Here is a 17,882-nt window from a genome sequence, read left to right as displayed (position 1 = left end):
GAGGAAGTGCAGGTGAGGGAGCTGCTTTCAGGTGCTCCCTAAATCTCAGCTCTGCATTCCGGACAGAAAAGGGGACCTGAGGAAGAGGTGGCTCAGCTCAGAAGGCTGTGCGATAGCGACTAGGGAATGCTCTCCGGGCAAACCCTGCGCCCACAAGGCGGAAAATGGAGAGTGTGCCACGTGCAGGACGTGCGCCCGGTTAGCTTGTGGGCTGAAACAGACCTCAGGGGGGCGGCGGGAACACAGAACTGCACGGACTGCTCGAGGCGCGGGCGCCGCGGAGCCCATGCGGTGCCGAGATCGTGTGAACAGGAGGTCAAGTTGTGCGGGCAACGAGGCTGGAGAGGAACAAAGGCAGAGCTGGGCGGCGAAGGCCCCCCACGGGGTTAGGTTTACGGCCCGATCGCCAGGACGCCAGCCGGCGGGAAGCAGCTCGGCGGCGGCGGCTGCTGGAGGTGCGCCCCAAGCCCCGCCTCCGCTAAGCCCCGCCCCCAGTGCCAGCCAATGGGAGCCCGGGATGTTAGCGGGTGGGAGGCGCGGCCGCGTTGCTACAGCGAGAGCTGGGGAGCTGGGCGGCGGCGGGCGCTGCCCGAGGAGTGTCCCGGAGCCCGAGGCGGCGGCGCGATGGAGGGACTGGAAGGTGAGGGGGAGGGGGTGCGGGCCGGGCCGCTGGAGCGGGCCCGGGACAGTTGCGGGTTCCTGGACGCTGGTACTGACGAGGCGAGGTCAGGTCTGGAGCGGACCCCTTGGTGCCTCCGCAGGCCTAGGCGGGCAGGCGGGAGCCGACAGCCCGGACGCTGTGGGGCTGATGACCTTCAGGCTCCCCCCTGGTGTGGTCTTCAGCCGAGGTTTCCACCCGGAGCCTGATTTGCCGCTGGCGCACGCCTGCGAGTCCCTTCCGACCATTTTCTGGGCTTGCCGGACTCCTGCTGCCCTACTGGGGATCACAGCCTCCGGCCCGATTTCATTTTCCTTGCAAAGTGGACCCGCCGCGAGTGTCCACAGCCTCGCCACCGCCGGCGCTTGCCGGGGGCCCTGGGTGTGTCTCCCTCCGCGAGCTGCTGACACTTCCCCGGGCCAGTGGTCCTAGGTGACCGCTTGTCCGTCTCCACAGCATCTTCAGGGAAGGATGCCAAGAGCATCTTCCAAGGAAGTGGCCCCGGCCAGCTTGAGAGCCGGGACAATAGATGACCAGGAGGCGTCCGGGGCTTATTCGCGACGACTCCACTCGTGCAGAAGAGCCCACATTGATGCCTTATCTTGGGTTTATCTTTGTGCTGTAACCATGATTCCGGATTGTCCTTTGTTTCCACTTCTTTCCCTTTCCCCCCCCCTCTATTCTTTTTACCCATTTTATCTTCTGTAATATAGCATTTGCCTAAAAACAACAAAGGAGGAAAACACCCAACTAGCATTGGCAACAACAGTTTCAAGATTCCTTTTCAAATTGTGGTTAATCCTTCTGATGAAGGATAGCCTGGGAATTGGAAGATGCATAGGAAACACCTGAAGGATAAGAACCAAGAATTCTGATAAATGCCTGTTTGTGGGCAGCTGCAGTATATAACAGATGAAGGTCTTGTTCTTTGCTTATTTAAGTCATTTTGGGCAGATCATTCAAGTTTCTATGAAATAAAAATTATAGTGACAATACTTACTTTCAAGATACTTTTGTTTAGAGGACTCCTGGAGGCAGATTTTTTTTTTTAATGAACGTTAAAAGGTGGTAGGTAATATTATAGCACAGTAGGATCTTGGGTTCTGGAATTCTCACAAGGTTATCATAATACACGTAAAAGTGCCTAGAACAGTTTCTCTGCAGATTTTTATTTTGAATAACATTTATGTTGAATAACATTTGTAATACAGGCAAAGATCTTCATTTGATTTTTCACATATATGCTAAGCACCTAAGACAGAGTCAATAAATACTTGTTAGATAAGTGTCTATGATAGGCACTATTTTAGACCCTGAGATGAAGCCAAAAAAAAAAAAAAAAAAGTCAAAATCCTGCTCTCATTGAGCCTACATTTTAGTGAAAAAAAAAAAAAATATATATATATATATATTCATTTTTTAAAGATATGTTTTTTTTGATTTCAGAGGGGAAGGGAGAGGGAAGAGAGATAGAAACATCATTGATGAGAGAGAATCATTAATCAGCTGCCTCCTGCATGCTTCCCACTGGTGATGGAGCTGAAACCCAGGCATGTGCCCTGACTGGGAATCAAACCATGACCTCCTGGTTCATAGGTTGATGCTTAATCACTGAGCACACCAGCTGGGCAAACTTTATATTTTAGCAGTGCCAAGACATTACTATTGAAATCTTACTAAGAATGCTTTTAAAATATAATGAAAACCTATTATAATACTCACTTACATGGGTGGAGAAATGCATGAATTCTGATGTTATATGTATAGTATGTTATGGGCTCAGGTTTGATGCAACATATTAAACATTATTTGCTCTTTACTCCTCATTTGATGTTTTTGTTCTTTTCATAGGGCAAAACAATTGAATACTCATTATTTCAAATGGTTTATACTAATAAAAGCTGAGAGTCTTGTTGAAGTTAGGACAGTGCCTTTTTTTTCTTCTTTTAAAAAAAATCAGTCCCTTTTAAGTTACACTTTGCCAAGATCAAAACTTTGAGTCTTAAGGTTACCACTCAGTAATTTCATCTATGTCTTCATTTAATAAATATTGATACAATGACAGATAATTTTTTTTGCTCTATTGAAAGTTAATGTCTAGTATCTTGGAGTTGTCTAATAAGCATTATATTGCTGTATCCAGTAGAACATTTTAGGAGTTTGCTTAACACATCATAGTAATTGAGCAAATATTGCACTGTTGGCATTAGACCAGTGTTTCTAGTTGAAATCAGTTATCAGGCTAATCTCGATGGTAAAACCAGAAAATATATGGACCCCTGAAAAATTTCGTTGTCGTACTCTTGTAACTTTTTTTGCATGTGCATCTTATATCACTTATATTATTTTTTGTTTTCCTGGACCTTTATGTTTCTGGGAGTGTCAAGAGATGAGCTATTATGAACACTGTGTTTCAAAACCGATGTATTTCAATACCAATGCTTTCTCATGATTTTTTTATAAACTATATCTGAGCACTTTTGAATTGTGTGGATAATTAGAGCAAAGCCTTTACTTCCTCTTCACCTAAATCTTGTCACCAGTAGGTGTATCTAAGGGCAATAGAGGTAGTTCTAGACTCAGGACAGTTCCAGTCTCTCATAAGCTTTTCATCTGCAGCCATCCTGTCTCATCAGAGTTCTTTTTTGTTTTGTTTCTCCCTAGTCTAAACACATATTAGTTTACTGACTTATTCTTACCTTTATTAACATAGCTGGCATTCATTGTTTTTTGGTGCTCAGTTGGACGCTAGGTATTTTAATAACCAATGTGTTGGAGAGGCCTGTGCTTGGATCCTAGCTTTGTTTCTTTCCAGCTCTATGATTTGTACCTGAACCTCAGTTTCCTCAGCTATAAAAAATGGAGTTATTAAAAGCCAATCTGCCTGACGTATATTATTAAATGACATAATATATATAAAGCGTTTAGCGAAGTGCCTACTACATAGGCCCCCTCAGTACTTGTTTATTGGGTGGGTAAAACCACAGGAGTGTGTTAAGAGTAGTTCAGTATAGATATAACAGGGTGCTTAGAAGTGACTGGGGGCAATCCCACTAGATAACCATAGCAGGAGGATAGTAGGAGAAGGGAGAGGCTGAAAATACATATATGATGAGAATTTGAACTAAGAAAAAAGCAGGAATTAAAAATGATAGATTAGAAGACATTTCTGAGCTGGAAAGATGAGATATGACTGCTGGATGTGAGAGGGAACAGGAATCAAAGATAAAGCAAAAGCAGCTTTCTAGCTTGGACTAAGAAGTAGTATTAATGTCTTTAACCAAGAAGAAGGCCAAGTTTGGAAGATGAGGTAATGAGTTTGTGGCTTTCCAGATGTATTTGTGCAATACTTTGGGGATATCTGGTGGAAAAGTCTCATAGGTATTTGGAAGTATCTCTCTGGAGTTTTTAGTTTAGTAGTCATCTGCATAGCAAAGATAGCAAATGGATGCATTCACCCGGGAAAGCTATATTTAACGAGATGAAGAAAGAAACTTGGGCAGAACAGATGCTATAGGTTTGAGCAGGAAGGGAAATTGGAGAGGTTTAAACATTGTCAAGAAAGGGCAATAGGGGAGAAACTAATACTCATTATGTGCCAGAAAAAAGCCTGTGACCCCTGATACTCCTCGAGGTCTAAGTACTGACCAGCTCAAACTCTGCTTAGCTTCAGATCGGAAAAAACATGGGTTAGAATAGACATTAAGTATGTCCTTGTTGAATCAACAAGTGGATCCATTTTAATACAGTGATTAGACCTAATAAAATTTGCCTGCAGTGTAGTTAGGGAGTGAATGAGAGATAGTAAGGAGGAACTAGTCAGTAAATGTGTTTCCAGAAATGTGCTACTCTGGACATTGGTCCTCAATATCTCTGGGAGGAGAGGGGAAAAAATGGTTTCTGTTGGGGAAATAACAGCATACTAAATCCTTTTTTTAAGACTGAGAAAGTTCTGTTCTAAGAAAACCCATTTGTTTCATCTAGAATTTTCCAAACATTAGACTATGGAGCAAAGAATATGAGGATGATTGGTCAAAGTAGTGGAAATGACTAGTCAGGTTCAGACTAGGTAGAAAGGGACATGCAGCCGGAGTCAGGTTATCAAGAACATGTAAGTTACTCTGAGATGGAGAGTGTTTTAGAGAGCAGTAGAAGGTTTGTGATTGGAGGGAGCTTGTGTATTTTGAGAGTCCAGAGGAGGACCCTTGGTGCTTTTGCTGGAAGTGGAATGGAGGTGAAGGTTATGTGTTGAGTAGGTTAAGTGTGAACGTTGAAATCTAGGATGAGCTGGAAAAGGGAAATCCTGTGAGACAGTAAAGATTGTCAAACTGGAAGTAATACAGAGGGTTGTATCAAGAAAGTTGATATAACAGATGCCATGGCCTCAAAAGCGGGGAGGCTTGTTGAGTTTTAAAGGCTGGATTCAGATGGTGAAGAGGCAGACATGCCACACAGAGACCCGCACTGTTCTTCGTTTCCAGGACTTCTTTTCTCTTGAAAATGCTCTCTCCTGGTTTTAAAATGTATACATTTTAGAATTTGATAACTATTTTAGTTAGCATATTATTTCACATCACCTATATAATAGTATTATGTAAAGATATCATTTCAAACCTTATTATCATGCAGGTTTTGAAGTTGCTAAATACAGCAACTCATAACAGAATCAGTAATGTGTGTAGGATCAATTTTGTAAGGCGAGGTTGGCTTCTTGAGTGTTTTAGAATATTAAAGTACTTTATATGCTTGGTTCTGTCCATTAGTTTGAGTGCTTCCTTGCACACTGTTTGCTCTTTGCTGTAATAATCATCCCCTGAATGTTATCTCTACTGTATTTTTATAAGCTGCAAAATCTGCTAGCTTTTGCTATTCAGGAGGGAGTAGTGGAGTTTGCCTGCATGCCCTGGAGAGTAGTATTTTTTTATTTCATTGGTTGTGAAGCATTTTTATATGTAACATCTCAGTTGATCCTCTTTAAATTTTAAGGTAGATTGAATAGGTATTATATCCTAATTAAATGGAGGCTGCCTATATGATTAATCATCCCTTAAAGGCTATTCCCTAAGACCAGCTAATAAAAGAAATTATAAATTTATATATCTTTATTTTGAATGAAGTAATTATATTTTTTTCTTTTTTGAGATAATTGTTTTAAGTTCTTTTTCTTTAATGCTTTTTAAAAAATGTCTTAGTGATAATAATTTTCTTTTTCTTTAAAGACAATTTGAACATGTTTGATAATTTGTAGGAATTAATCCCAGGAGTTGAATTAGTTTTTATAAGATTTTGCTTTGTCATTTATTCAACAAGCAGATACTAAAATGCACTTTGAAGCAAGTAAAATATATGATACTTTTTAACATTTAGGGTTGATGAATTTTTAAAGTGATTACTTAGAACTTAAAGGAATACATGAAAACTATAAATAAGCAAGCTAAAGAGATTATGCAGCATGTGGTATCATTTTGACCATCATTGTGAAGACATTTTTATTTTAATGTACCTAGTGTATTTTATCTGGCAACCTGAATTAAGTGATCCAGATAAATGGAATTGCTCGCCCTAAATAACCTGGCTTCTGGTATTGGAGAAGGACAAATCAGGCAGATCTTAGCTTTGCTTTTGTATTGTCCACTGCTTAACTGCCAACATAGACATTGCCTCCATCTGAGGTGACAAATAGTCACTATCAACTACTAAAATAGGGCAGTGGACTGTTAGGAGAAGAGAGAACAAACCAGTTCCTCTGTTGCTGTTTGATTGTATTCCCAACAATGTCTCTTGATTCTTCTGATTCATTTTTGTGAACCCACTAAATATATGAAGAAAAAATTATATGAGATCATAATTGTACTTTATGCATGAGTTTATTTATGTTACTTCTTTGTCTTACATATGACTAGTGGCCCAGTGCATGAATTCGTGCACATTGAAAGGAAATTAATTAGAAGAAATATTTTAATATTGCTATTCACCCTTTCTCTATAATAGAAGTGTCAACCAAATTCACAATCAACAATGACAGATCAAAACACATGCGTGCAATAGGCCAGTGAGAGCTTTATATGCATCGTGCATGTGCGAGTCAACTTAGCCTTTTATAGATACAGAATAAACTTGCTTAATTAGACCTGCTTTCTGATTTAACTAAACTTTTTCCAGCCCAGTGAAGCACCCCAACTTCTCTTTCAGGTAATTGTCAGCATAACAGCAATAAATATCAACACTAAGCAGATGATTATTGTAGATCACGCAGGGAGAACAAAGGGTAAAATATTTAATTGCAGCAGTGTTTGACTATATTCTGCGCAGTGAGAAAACCTGAAGTCATTTTCAAGGTCCACCATTTCTTACTTCTTTTCAGTTGGGTCAAGTTTCTAAGCTTTTTAAATCTCTGTTTTCCCAGCTAATGAAAAGAAAATAGGATTCTGCAGAGACTCCTAGCTACCTACTCCAGGACTTCTGTGAGGATCAAATGAGATGAGGCATGGGAAAATGCTTCACAGACACTTGGTTACAGTGTAAAATGTTTCCACCTGGCTATAAAGCAAGTCATATTCCTGGGCTGAAGAAACTCCAAGGAGGGTAGTTGCTAGGGAGAGGAAGCCGGGTGTTGCTATGTTATGTCATTACCTGGATGGACACTTAGCATATTAACCTTTTATAGATGTAGATAAAAGAATTGTAATAATTAGTGAAATATTCAGCAGAAAATATGGTAAAGATATACATTTAAGTATAATTTTTAGAAAATTACAGGTATGGAAATAAATTTAGGTTTGATATATTGAAAGATAATAAAAATGACAAATTGACTCAGTTATGTAGAATCCCAAAGAATGTAGTTTCTATTATCATTCTCATAACAAAATTTGTTGCATGAAAGTACATGATATATGTATTAATTTTTTTAAATCCTCACCTGAGGGAATGTTTTTGTTTTTTTTTAATTGACTTTAGAGGGAGAGGAAAGGAGAGAGAGTGAGAAAATTGACGTGTGAGAGAAACTTCGATTGGTTGCCTCCAGCATGTGCCCCGATGGGGGATCTAACTGCAACCCAGGTACGTGCCCTGACTGGTAATCAAACCCACAGCCTTTTGGTGTATGGAATGGGACAACACTCCAACCAACTGAGCCACCCAGCCAGGGCTGTATTAATTTTTGATTGAGTACAAGTTGCAGCAACTTCTGTCTTAATCAGTTTATGCCCGTAAGGTCAGAATATCTCAACTTGTTTGACCATTGAATTTTAATATATGTATAAAATAATGAAAAATTCACATAATATGCCTAATTTGCATAGTAAGTAGGTGATCTTTTCCTTAAAGCAGCAGTTCTCAACCTGTGGGTCGCGACCCCTTTGGGGGTCGAACGACCCTTTCACAGGGGTCGCCTAAGACAATAGGAAAACACATGTATAATTACATATTGTTTTTTTTTTTTTTTTAATTAAATCTTTATTGTTCAGATTATTACATTTGTTCCTCTTTTTTCCCCCCATAACTCCCCTCCTTCCAGCTCCCACCCCACCCTCCACCCTCACTCCCCACCCACTGTGTTCATCCATAGGTGCATGATTTTTGTCCAGTCACTTCCCGCATCTCCCACACCCCTTTTTCCCCCAAGAATAGTCAGTCTATTCCCTTTCTATGTCCCTGATTCTATTATAATCACCAGTTCATTCTGTACATCAGGTTATTTATTCACTTGATTCTTAGATTCATTTGTTGATAGATGCATGTTTGTTGTTCATAATTTGTATCTTTACCTTTTTCTTCTTCTTCCTCTTCTTAAAGGATACCTTTCAGCATTTCATATAATACTGGTTTGGCGGTGATGAACTCCTTTAGCTTTTCCTTATCTGTGAAGCTCTTTATCTGACCTTCAATTCTGAATGATAGCTTTGCTGGATAAAGTAATCTTGGTTGTAGGTTCTTGGTATTCAGCACTTGGAATATTTCTTGCCATTCCCTTCTGGCCTGCAAAGTTTCTGTTGAGAAATCAGCTGACAGTCGTATGGGTATTCCCTTGTAGGTAATTAAGCCTCTTTCTCTTGCTGCTTTTAAGATTTTCTCTTTGTCTTTTGCTCTTGGCATTTTAATGATGATGTATCTTGGTGTGGTCCTCTTTGGATTCCTTTTGTTTGGGGTTCTCTGCGCTTCTTGGACCTGTAAGTCCATTTCTTTCTCCAGGTGGGGGAAGTTTTCTGCCATTATTTCTTGAAATAGGTTTTCAATATCTTGCTGTCTCTCATCTTCTGGCACTCCAATGACTCTGATATTAGTCCGCTTAAAGCTGTCCCAGAGGCTCCTTACACTATCTTCACACTTTCGGATTCTTTTTTCATTTTGCTTTTCCAATTGGGTGTTTTTTGTCGAATCTTTGGTTTGATTATTGTACTCCTCTGGTCTGCTATTGGGTATAATATTCTTTATTTCAGTCCGTGTATGCTTACTTTCTAATTTCTTTATCGTAGCATCGAGGGTCTCATTAGTTTTCGTGAGGCTCTGCACAAATTTATGGCAAGCCCTCAAAATTGCGATTCTTAGCTCCATATCCTCCATTTCTGTCATGTTTCTTTGTCTCCGCATCTTTTATGCTTTCTTGGTGCACCCCCTTGTGGTCTCTGTGCGCAGTCTTGTTCTAGCCAAGCCTTAATTGTTGTAGTTAACACTAGAGGGATTTGACCCCCAGGCCGGCTGGCTATAGGAATCAGCTGTACGGAAAACGTCTGCCTTCTGGGGAGGCGCTAATCCAGCCTTTGCCTGAGGCGATCGGCAAATGGCTGTGCGCAGGGTTTGGGCGGGGCGGGATCAACAGGGCGGGCGGAGGGAGCAGTTATGGCCACGCTCAGTCCCGTTCCCAGAGGCTCTGCTTCTCAGAACCCCGGCAGCCGCTGCAAACCTCGGAGAGAAAGTTGCCCTCAGGTTCCAACTGATGCCGGATAATCCCGCTTCTCCCGTTTGAGTCTGGGTCCCTAGAGACTCGCCCGGATCTGGAGCCCAGAGTCTGAGACTCACTCCCGACAGAAAACGACAACCGAGCCCTCAGCCACCAGCCCGCTTTGCGCGCGCACCTCGGTACCTTTGTATTTTCCACACTGCGCCGCCTCTGAGCCTCGATTTGCTGTTCTCTTTCCTTCTAGTTGTAGAGTCTCTCTTCAGCCAGCCTTCCTGTGGTTCTGGGTGATGTCCGTTCAGTCTTTTAGTTGTATTTTTGAAATGGTTGTTTGCGGCAGCGGTCTCCGGTGTTTACCTACGCCGCCATCTTGGTCTCCCCGGATTATGGTTCAATTACATATTGTTTTTGTGATTAATCACTATGCTTTAATTATGTTCAATTTGTAACAATGAAAATACATCCTGCATATCAGATATTTACATTATGATTCATAACAGTAGCAAAATTACAGTTATGAAGTAGCAACGAAAATAATTTATTGTTGGGGGTCACCACAACATGAGGAACTGTATTAAAGGGTCGTGGCATTAGGAAGGTTGAGAACCACTGCCTTAAAGCGTTATACTTCCTATTTTATAGGGTGTTAAACAGAACAAGTTTCTTTTTTTTTTTTTTTTTAAATATATTTTATTGATTTTTTACAGAGAGGAAGTAAGAGAGATAGAGAGTTAGAAACATCGATGACAGAGAAACATCGATCAGCTGCCTCCTACACATCTCCCACTGGGGATGTGCCCGCAACCCAGGTACATGCCTCTGACCGGAATCGAACCTGGGACCCTTCAGTCCGCAGGCTGACGCTCCATCCACTGAGCCAAACCGGTTTCGGCAACAAGTTTCTTTTTATCTGAGATTATCTCAGGAAACCAGCTCATTGATCACCAATGTTGTTTCTGAATGCTTTGAAGATTAATACTATGTAATATTAACCTTCAAATAAATTTGATTTTAAAGTTGAGTAATTTACAATGGAGCTATCCTATAAATTAAGAGAATATGATAAATTGATTTGGTTAAAAGTAAACCAGATACCTCTGACATATCAATTTGGTAATCTTTAAATCAGGACTTGGCATGGCCTTGTTGACCACTGATAAACTCTTAAGTCTGGTGTTCATTTTAATTGATGATGTTGCTTATTTAAAAGGAAACGACATTTTTTACAAGAACTGATAACACATAAGAAGCTAAGAGAAGATATTAAAACTTGGAAGCTTCACAATTTGAACATACAATACTATTGAGTAAATTCTTTTCTGTTTTAGAAAATGGAAGTGTTCAAGTTGGAGAATTATTACCTTGCAAGATTTGTGGAAGAACATTTTTTCCAGTGGCATTAGTGAGTACCTTCTTCCTTTGGGATGTGATAGATCAGTAGTCATTCAATACTTTTGGACAACTCTCCTAGAAACAACTTCTGTGGAATAATTGGAAGAAATACTGGCTGGTGTTCTTTGTCCAAGAGTAGCAGTTCCATCCATGTCTCCCTTCCATGTCTTCTCATCCCTTCAGAGTTTGATTGGTCTTCAGAACTTCTCTGTTAAAGTGTTGAAGTGTTCCTCTCATTGTGGGGATATTAACAAAAATAAAACAGAAAACTCTTAGAAATGTATAATAATGTATTTAAAGGTATAGAATGATACAGTGTTTGGCTTCAGAAAAAAGCTGGGATAAATGGAACAAGATAGCTAAAGGGTTTGTAATTGTTGAAGCAGGGTGATGAGTAAAAGGGAGTTCATTACACTATTTTCTCAGTGGTTATGGACGTTTGAAATAGTCCAAAGAAAAATTGTTTTCAATTAAAAGTGTACCTAAAATATATTACACATTCTTTAGATACTTAGTACATACAAATAAAAGCAATTTTAACTGATTTTACTATAAAATAGCCATCTAAATAGAGAATAAGAAAAAAATGCCTATGTACATTACATATTTTATTGTACTTTCAAATATAAATATACATCTATTAATATTTTGATATAAAGACTTTTCTTTGAATATGGGTCTGATTAGAATTCTACCATATAGTATTTTTCATCCTCTTAATATTTTTAATTTGTTTCTTTTAAGCAAAGTGAGGAATTAATGATCCATAAATGTCAGTCTGACTACAGACTCCTCTTACATGACAACTCTTCTTAATTCTTTAAAATTGGCTTTCCTGCCCTAGCTGGTTTGGTTCAGTGGATAGGGCTTCGGCCTGCGGACTGAAAGGTCCCAGGTTCGATTCCCGTCAAGGGCACATGCCTGAGTTGCAGGCTCGATCCCCAGTGGGGGGCATGTAGGAAGCAGCCGATCAGTGATTCCCTCTCATCATTTGATGTTTCTCTCTCTCCCCCTCCCTCTCTGAAATCAATAAAAAAAAAGTGTATGTATGTGTGTGTGTGTGTGTGTGTGTATAAAATTGGCTTTCCCACACTTAATTCAGTGATTCTTAAAAATCAGTTCACTATTTTTCATATCATTTTCAAAGCATTCACCTGAGTTTCCATAGGAAAAAAGTTCTTTTTTTGCCCTCATTTATTTATGTAGTAGATTTAATTAGATGATGTGATCACTGTAACAGCTACAACTGGCATATACCTCAGTTTTGGGGACAACCACTACATACTTTTGACATGCGAAAGACGTTTAAGTTGCCTGCTAGCCATATTTCTTAATACTTAAAAGATTTTATTCTAATAGCTATAATTACAGTGCTTGTTTGTCAAATGAAAAGAAGTATGTACAACAATAGATTACTAATTGTGTATTGAAAAATATAAGAGGCTCCAGGACACTGAGCCAACCAGTTTGGAGGTTTCCTCTTATTGAACAGTTTAAGCTGTTCAGTTAGTGTTTATCAAAATATAAAAAGGAAAAAAGTGCATTTAATGCACTGATGTCATCAGTCCACATGTTTTATTTCGCAGAGGGATTATTTATCCAGTAGATTAATTGGAGGTCAGTTAACAGAGCTTCTATTGTAATGCTCTTAAAATGAATAAATATGTGAATAATTGAATGAATGAGTTGGCAATCATGTTAAGAAAAATATCGGTATGAGTGGAGCACTAGAAGGCTCAAGAAAAATCCTGGGTAAGGAATGGCAGAAAATGTGAGTTCCAGAAGGGAAATTGTGGAGGAAGGACACAGGGACACAAATCTGACCACTTTGTCCTATTATTTCATGTTAGCTTTAGTAATCTGAACTACCTCGATTATAGCAATTTTGTAATCCTAATACAAATGCATTCTCCACATACACTTTTTTTTTAGTATTTATTTTTAGGTGTTTAATGATGAAAATAACTTTTCCCCCACTCAAATAGCTTTGACTTAGTGACATTATTACCCTTATTCTTAGCAATGTGAACCTGGGAGAATATTAAATAACTCAAAATTTTGAAAGGGTTTTTATCTATACCTTTTATGGTAAGAAAGATAACTAATAGCATGCATTATATATGCTTTATAACAATTTTAGTCAAAGCAAGGTATGTCTTATTTATTTATGTATTATTTATTGCTTATTTCATCTTAGGTTTTTAAACTGACAATTCAAAGTCTTCCCTTCTGTAGAAATGAAAATGATATATTGTGTTTCTTTACCTTAACAGAAAAAACATGGACCCATTTGCCAGAAAACTGCCACTAAAAAACGGAAGACTTTTGATTCAAGCAGACAAAGAGCTGAAGGAACTGATATTCCAACAGTAAAACCTCTTAAACCTAGGGTAATTGTATAACCTTTGAATAGTATGAGCCTTGCTGCTATGTATATGTATTGAAAAAATTATCATTATGTGTTATACTAATCTATAATAATAAAAACTTAATATGCTAATTAGACTGGATAGCTGAATGACCTTCTGGATGAAGCCGCTATGGCGGGGGCCGAAGCAGAGGTGGTCAGGGGCAATCAGGTAGGCAGGCGAGCAGTTAGGGATGATGAGGCAGGCAGGTGAGCGGTTAGGGGCGATCAGGCAGGCAGGCAGGATGGTTAGGGGTAATCAGGCAGGCAGGCAGGGTGGTTAGGGGCAATCAGACAGGCAGGCAGGTGAGTGGTTAGGAGCCAGCAGTCCCAGATTGCAAGAGGGATGTCCGACTGCTGGTTTAGGCCTGATCCCTGGTATCGGGCCTAAACTGGTAGTTGGACATTCCCCAAGGGGTCCCGGATTGCGAGAGGGTACAGGCCAGGCTGAGGGACACCCCTCCCCCAATGCACGAATTTCGTGGATCGGGCCTCTAGTATTGAATAATAACTAAAATTTTGTGTAGTGTTCTCAGTTTAGAAATGATCACAAACTTATTTATTTTAGATTTCGGAAAGAGGGAGGCCAAACTACTCTCTCAACTCCAACTATTACAGTGAGGCTATTCAACATTGGAGGGTCACTTGCTTAGCTGTAGGCTGGAAATAATTAAAAGCCCACCTCCATGTTCCTTTTAAGTCACTGTTAATTACCTCGGCTATGCTTTAATGTGTTAAAGTCTCTCTTACCAGTAGAGCAATCCCTGTATACAAAGGTAAAGGTATAATTTATAGACATGTTAGCATAATAGAGATTGATTATTTTGATTGATAGATTGTCAGTATTTGTGATCTTATTATGCTTTTGGGAAAAACTTTGATCAGTTGCTCAACTGTCCTCACATAGCCATTGACAGCTTCTTTTCTTTCTTGTTATCAAAGCAATGAATCTCCTATGATAATGTCTCTTTAATATCACTGTGATAGTTTATATTGCTAAGAATAAGTCACATAAATACTTTGTCTGACAAAGTTTTAAAGAATTATTTCAGTGAAATAGTCAAAATTTGAATATCTCATCGAATAGGTCTTTGAAACAACCTTGCTTTCAGTGGTAATAACTTCTCCCAGTGGTACAAAAAACATTTTGGAATCTCAGAGGGAAGGTGGGGGAGGATGGGTGGGTGGGAGATAATCAACCAAAGACTTTGTATGCATATATGCATAAACCATGGACACAGACAATAGGATGGTGAAGATCTGGGGTGGGGATTGGGAGCAGGTTGGAGGGGATCAATGGGTGGGAAAAAGGGAACTTATGTAACACTTTCAACAATAAAGATTTAAAATGAAACAAAACATTTCCCTGTGGGCCAATTAATCTTACTGATAAAATCATTTGGGTAATAGAAAAAATGGAATGTTCATTTTTGTATTTTTGTCTATTTATTCAAGGGAATATTGGTGAATTTTGAATAAGGTAAACCATTATTTGAAGTTTTTCATAGTCACCTTCCAGATATATGATTGTATTCGCTTTGATTAGCTTTGAAGAAAAACTACTGAAATCTCTGGGAGCAGTATAACATAGTGGGTGTAAAAAAGGCCCAAGAGTTAGACTGCCTGATTTTAACCCTGTTCTGTTATTTAGCATGTTGTGTTGAGTGAGTTACTTAATCCATACTTCTATTTATCTGTAAAATGGTAATAGGAGTTGTAGCATCCATCTCATGGGATTATTATAGGGATTACATAAATTTATCCATGGCAATCTACACTAATAAAAGAGAAAGATGCAAATTGACCATACCTTCATGATGTCCACTAGCCAATCAGGAGTGAGTATGCAAATTAACCCAACAAAGATGGTGGGTTAATTTGCATATGCAGGCGCCAAGCGGCTGGGGTGAGGCGGAACGCTTGTGTTGTCACCAAGGCAGAAAGGCGGCTCTGGGCCGGCGGGCTCCGGGCCGGAGAAAAGGCGGTGCCGGCAGCCAGGGGAAGAAGGCCCATTCTTGCATGAGTCTTTGTGCATTGGGCCTCTAGTCTCTTAAGTGTTATCTTTATCCTATGTCTTTCATATGGGTTTATATACTTAAAAATTTAATCTTCAGAAAAAAGCAAGTACAGCCATTGATTTACATTAAGTAGTTTACATTCTTGCTACTTAAATGGTGGTCCATAGAGCAATAATATCAGCACCATTTTGGAACTTGTTAGAAATGCAGAGTTTCAGGTCCCACTCATGCATACTCATTCAGCACCTGCATTTTAATCCAATCCATGTTTGAGTCATACACATATTAAAGTTTGAGAAGTAGTATGTTAGAAGATTTTGAAAATTGTAGCTTAATTCTCAGTATCTTTATCTGTATTAAGGAAATCCTACAAAATCACAAGCAGAGTGGAGCAAAGCAAATACAAAATCCATTTTTGGGGAAAGTAAAGGCAGGTATAATCCATAGACCACCAAATGCAAGGACTGCCCAAAGCACCTGAGGTCCAGGAGAAGCTCCCCAGAAAGGAAGTGCAGGAAGTGCTGGGGGGCCGAGGGCCCAGAACCTGGCAACCTGGCATCTTCCAGGTGACTCCTTGATGCTAAGGGGCATATCAGGAAGTTTATATCCCTGTTTACTACAGCTGGCAGGAACTGGGCTGAGCTGCAGGGGATTGGGTAGCCAGGGACTGGAATGAGCCTGGCTGAAATGGACAAAAGCCAGGAGGGAGGAGGTGGGAGAAGAAGCAGAGTGTTAAGAGGCCCCACTAGTGGCAGAGACTCTGAGAAAGCACTAGAAAAGGAAAATACCCTTTCTGAGGGCGCGGCGCCCACTCAGGGCTGTGTCCTGTGTGAGGGAGTGTGGCTGGCAGCAGGAATCCTCTTGACCCACATTGTTTTAGAGAAGCAGAAGGGGGATGTCTAATCGCACTTTGAGGCCTTATTTGCATCTGTATCTGATGCCAACAGAGAAGGGAGCTATTGGTATGTTTAGCCTGGAAGGCTACCCTGGGCCTCTCCTCCCTAAAACCTCTTATAAATAGCTGAACAGAAGAAACCCTAACTCACGTCGAGCAATAAAAAACTACTAGCTCAGCACTGATACAGACACTGTGTGAAAAAGGGAGAAGGGGGCAGCAAGCCTGACCAGTAGGTGAGCGATGCTCACTGTGGGGCCCGTTGGAGTTGTGATCAGACATTTCAGTATCAAGTGCGAAACGTCAGAGTCGCTCATCTCAAACGTGGAAATGTTTGTATCTTTAGTTAAGATTTTACATATATATTTATGAGAGAAGTGGAACTATAATTATTCTTTTAATCAGAGTTTTGCTCTTGTAAGACTAGTAAGAAAGTTGTTCTTTTGTTTTCTATATTTTTAAAGAGTTTTTAAAAGATTGGATGTTATTTTTCTTAAATATCTGCAAGAATTCAGTAGGGAAGACATCTGGGCCAGGAGTTTTCTTTGTGGATTTTTTAAAATAATAGATTCATTTAAAAAATATTTAAAACTATTGTGATTTTCTGTTTCTTGTATCTGTTTTGTAGTATTTGCTGAGGATATTGTTCAATTCATCTTAATTATCAAAAATTTTTTTTAAAATATATTTTATTGATATTTTACAGAGGGAGAGAGAGTTAGAAACAACGATGAGAGAGAAACATCGATTCAGCTGCCTCCTGCACACTCCCCACCGAGGATGTTCCCCCAACCAAGGTACATGCCCTTGACTGGAATCGAACCCGGGACCCTTCAGTCCGCAGTCCGACGCTCTATCCACTGAGCCAAACCGGTTAGGGCTATCAAATTTTTTAACACAAAGTTTTTTTTATAATGTTTTCTTTCTCTTGTTTGTAAGAACTGGATCATGTACTATTTTGCATTCTTGGTAATTTGATTCTCTTTCACTGTTTCTCTCTCTCTTTGATTAGTTTTGCCTTATTAGTGTTTTTAAAGAACCATGTTTTGACTTTGTTGATTCAACTTATATTCTTGATTTAAAAAATAAAGACATAATAGGAATAGTTGAAATTTCAATAATATGACAAAATAAATCTCTGGTAGCACAAGAGCCAGCATCATGTTTAATGGAAAGATACTTAGAAGTAATTCCATTAATGTCAGGAACAAGATTAATCTCTAACCAGTGTGGTACTAGCTGATAGAAAATAACAAGAAATTAGATGTGTAGGGACTGGAAAACTGCCATTATTAAGAGATGAAAACCCAAAAGAATCAACTGATAAATTACTACCAATAATAAGAGAAATCAGTGAAGTAATGAAATATAATATTAGTATACAGAAACTACTAGGTTTTATATTTCAACATAAAAATGAAGAAAATACCCTTTATAAAAGAGAAACACCAAATATAAAATATTTAGCAATAAACCTTAAGATAATAGAGGGATGAGTTCCACAAAGAATAATTTAAAATACTACTGAAAGACAAATGAACACTTCTTCAAATGGAAATATATCTCATATTCTTGGATAGTTAGACTTAGCATATTAAGATTTTAAGTTCCTT

At 39.4% G+C, this 17,882-nt stretch overlaps 1 protein-coding gene across 2 annotated transcripts in view; it reads left to right on the top strand.

Moving 5' to 3' along the window:
* The first annotated feature begins 538 nt into the window (after nucleotides 1-538).
* ZC2HC1A (zinc finger C2HC-type containing 1A) overlaps nucleotides 539-17,882 on the top strand; it is a 57,679-nt gene continuing 40,335 nt past the window's right edge. For both annotated transcript variants that reach the window (XM_070392119.1, XM_070392120.1), the window contains exons 1-3: nucleotides 539-640; nucleotides 10,886-10,959; nucleotides 13,223-13,339. In XM_070392119.1, the coding sequence (XP_070248220.1) occupies nucleotides 625-640; nucleotides 10,886-10,959; nucleotides 13,223-13,339 (207 nt within the window). In that variant the 5' untranslated portion in view covers nucleotides 539-624. The remainder of the gene's footprint in view (nucleotides 641-10,885; nucleotides 10,960-13,222; nucleotides 13,340-17,882) is intronic.

The sequence above is a fragment of the Myotis yumanensis genome, unplaced genomic scaffold (assembly GCF_028538775.1).
Source record: "Myotis yumanensis isolate MYYU_CA2020_CCGP unplaced genomic scaffold, mMyoYum1.0.hap1 SCAF_15, whole genome shotgun sequence".
NCBI lineage: Eukaryota > Metazoa > Chordata > Mammalia > Chiroptera > Vespertilionidae > Myotis > Myotis yumanensis.
Note: the sequence above shows the minus strand (reverse complement) of the source record. Positions and strands in the feature narration are given on the sequence as shown.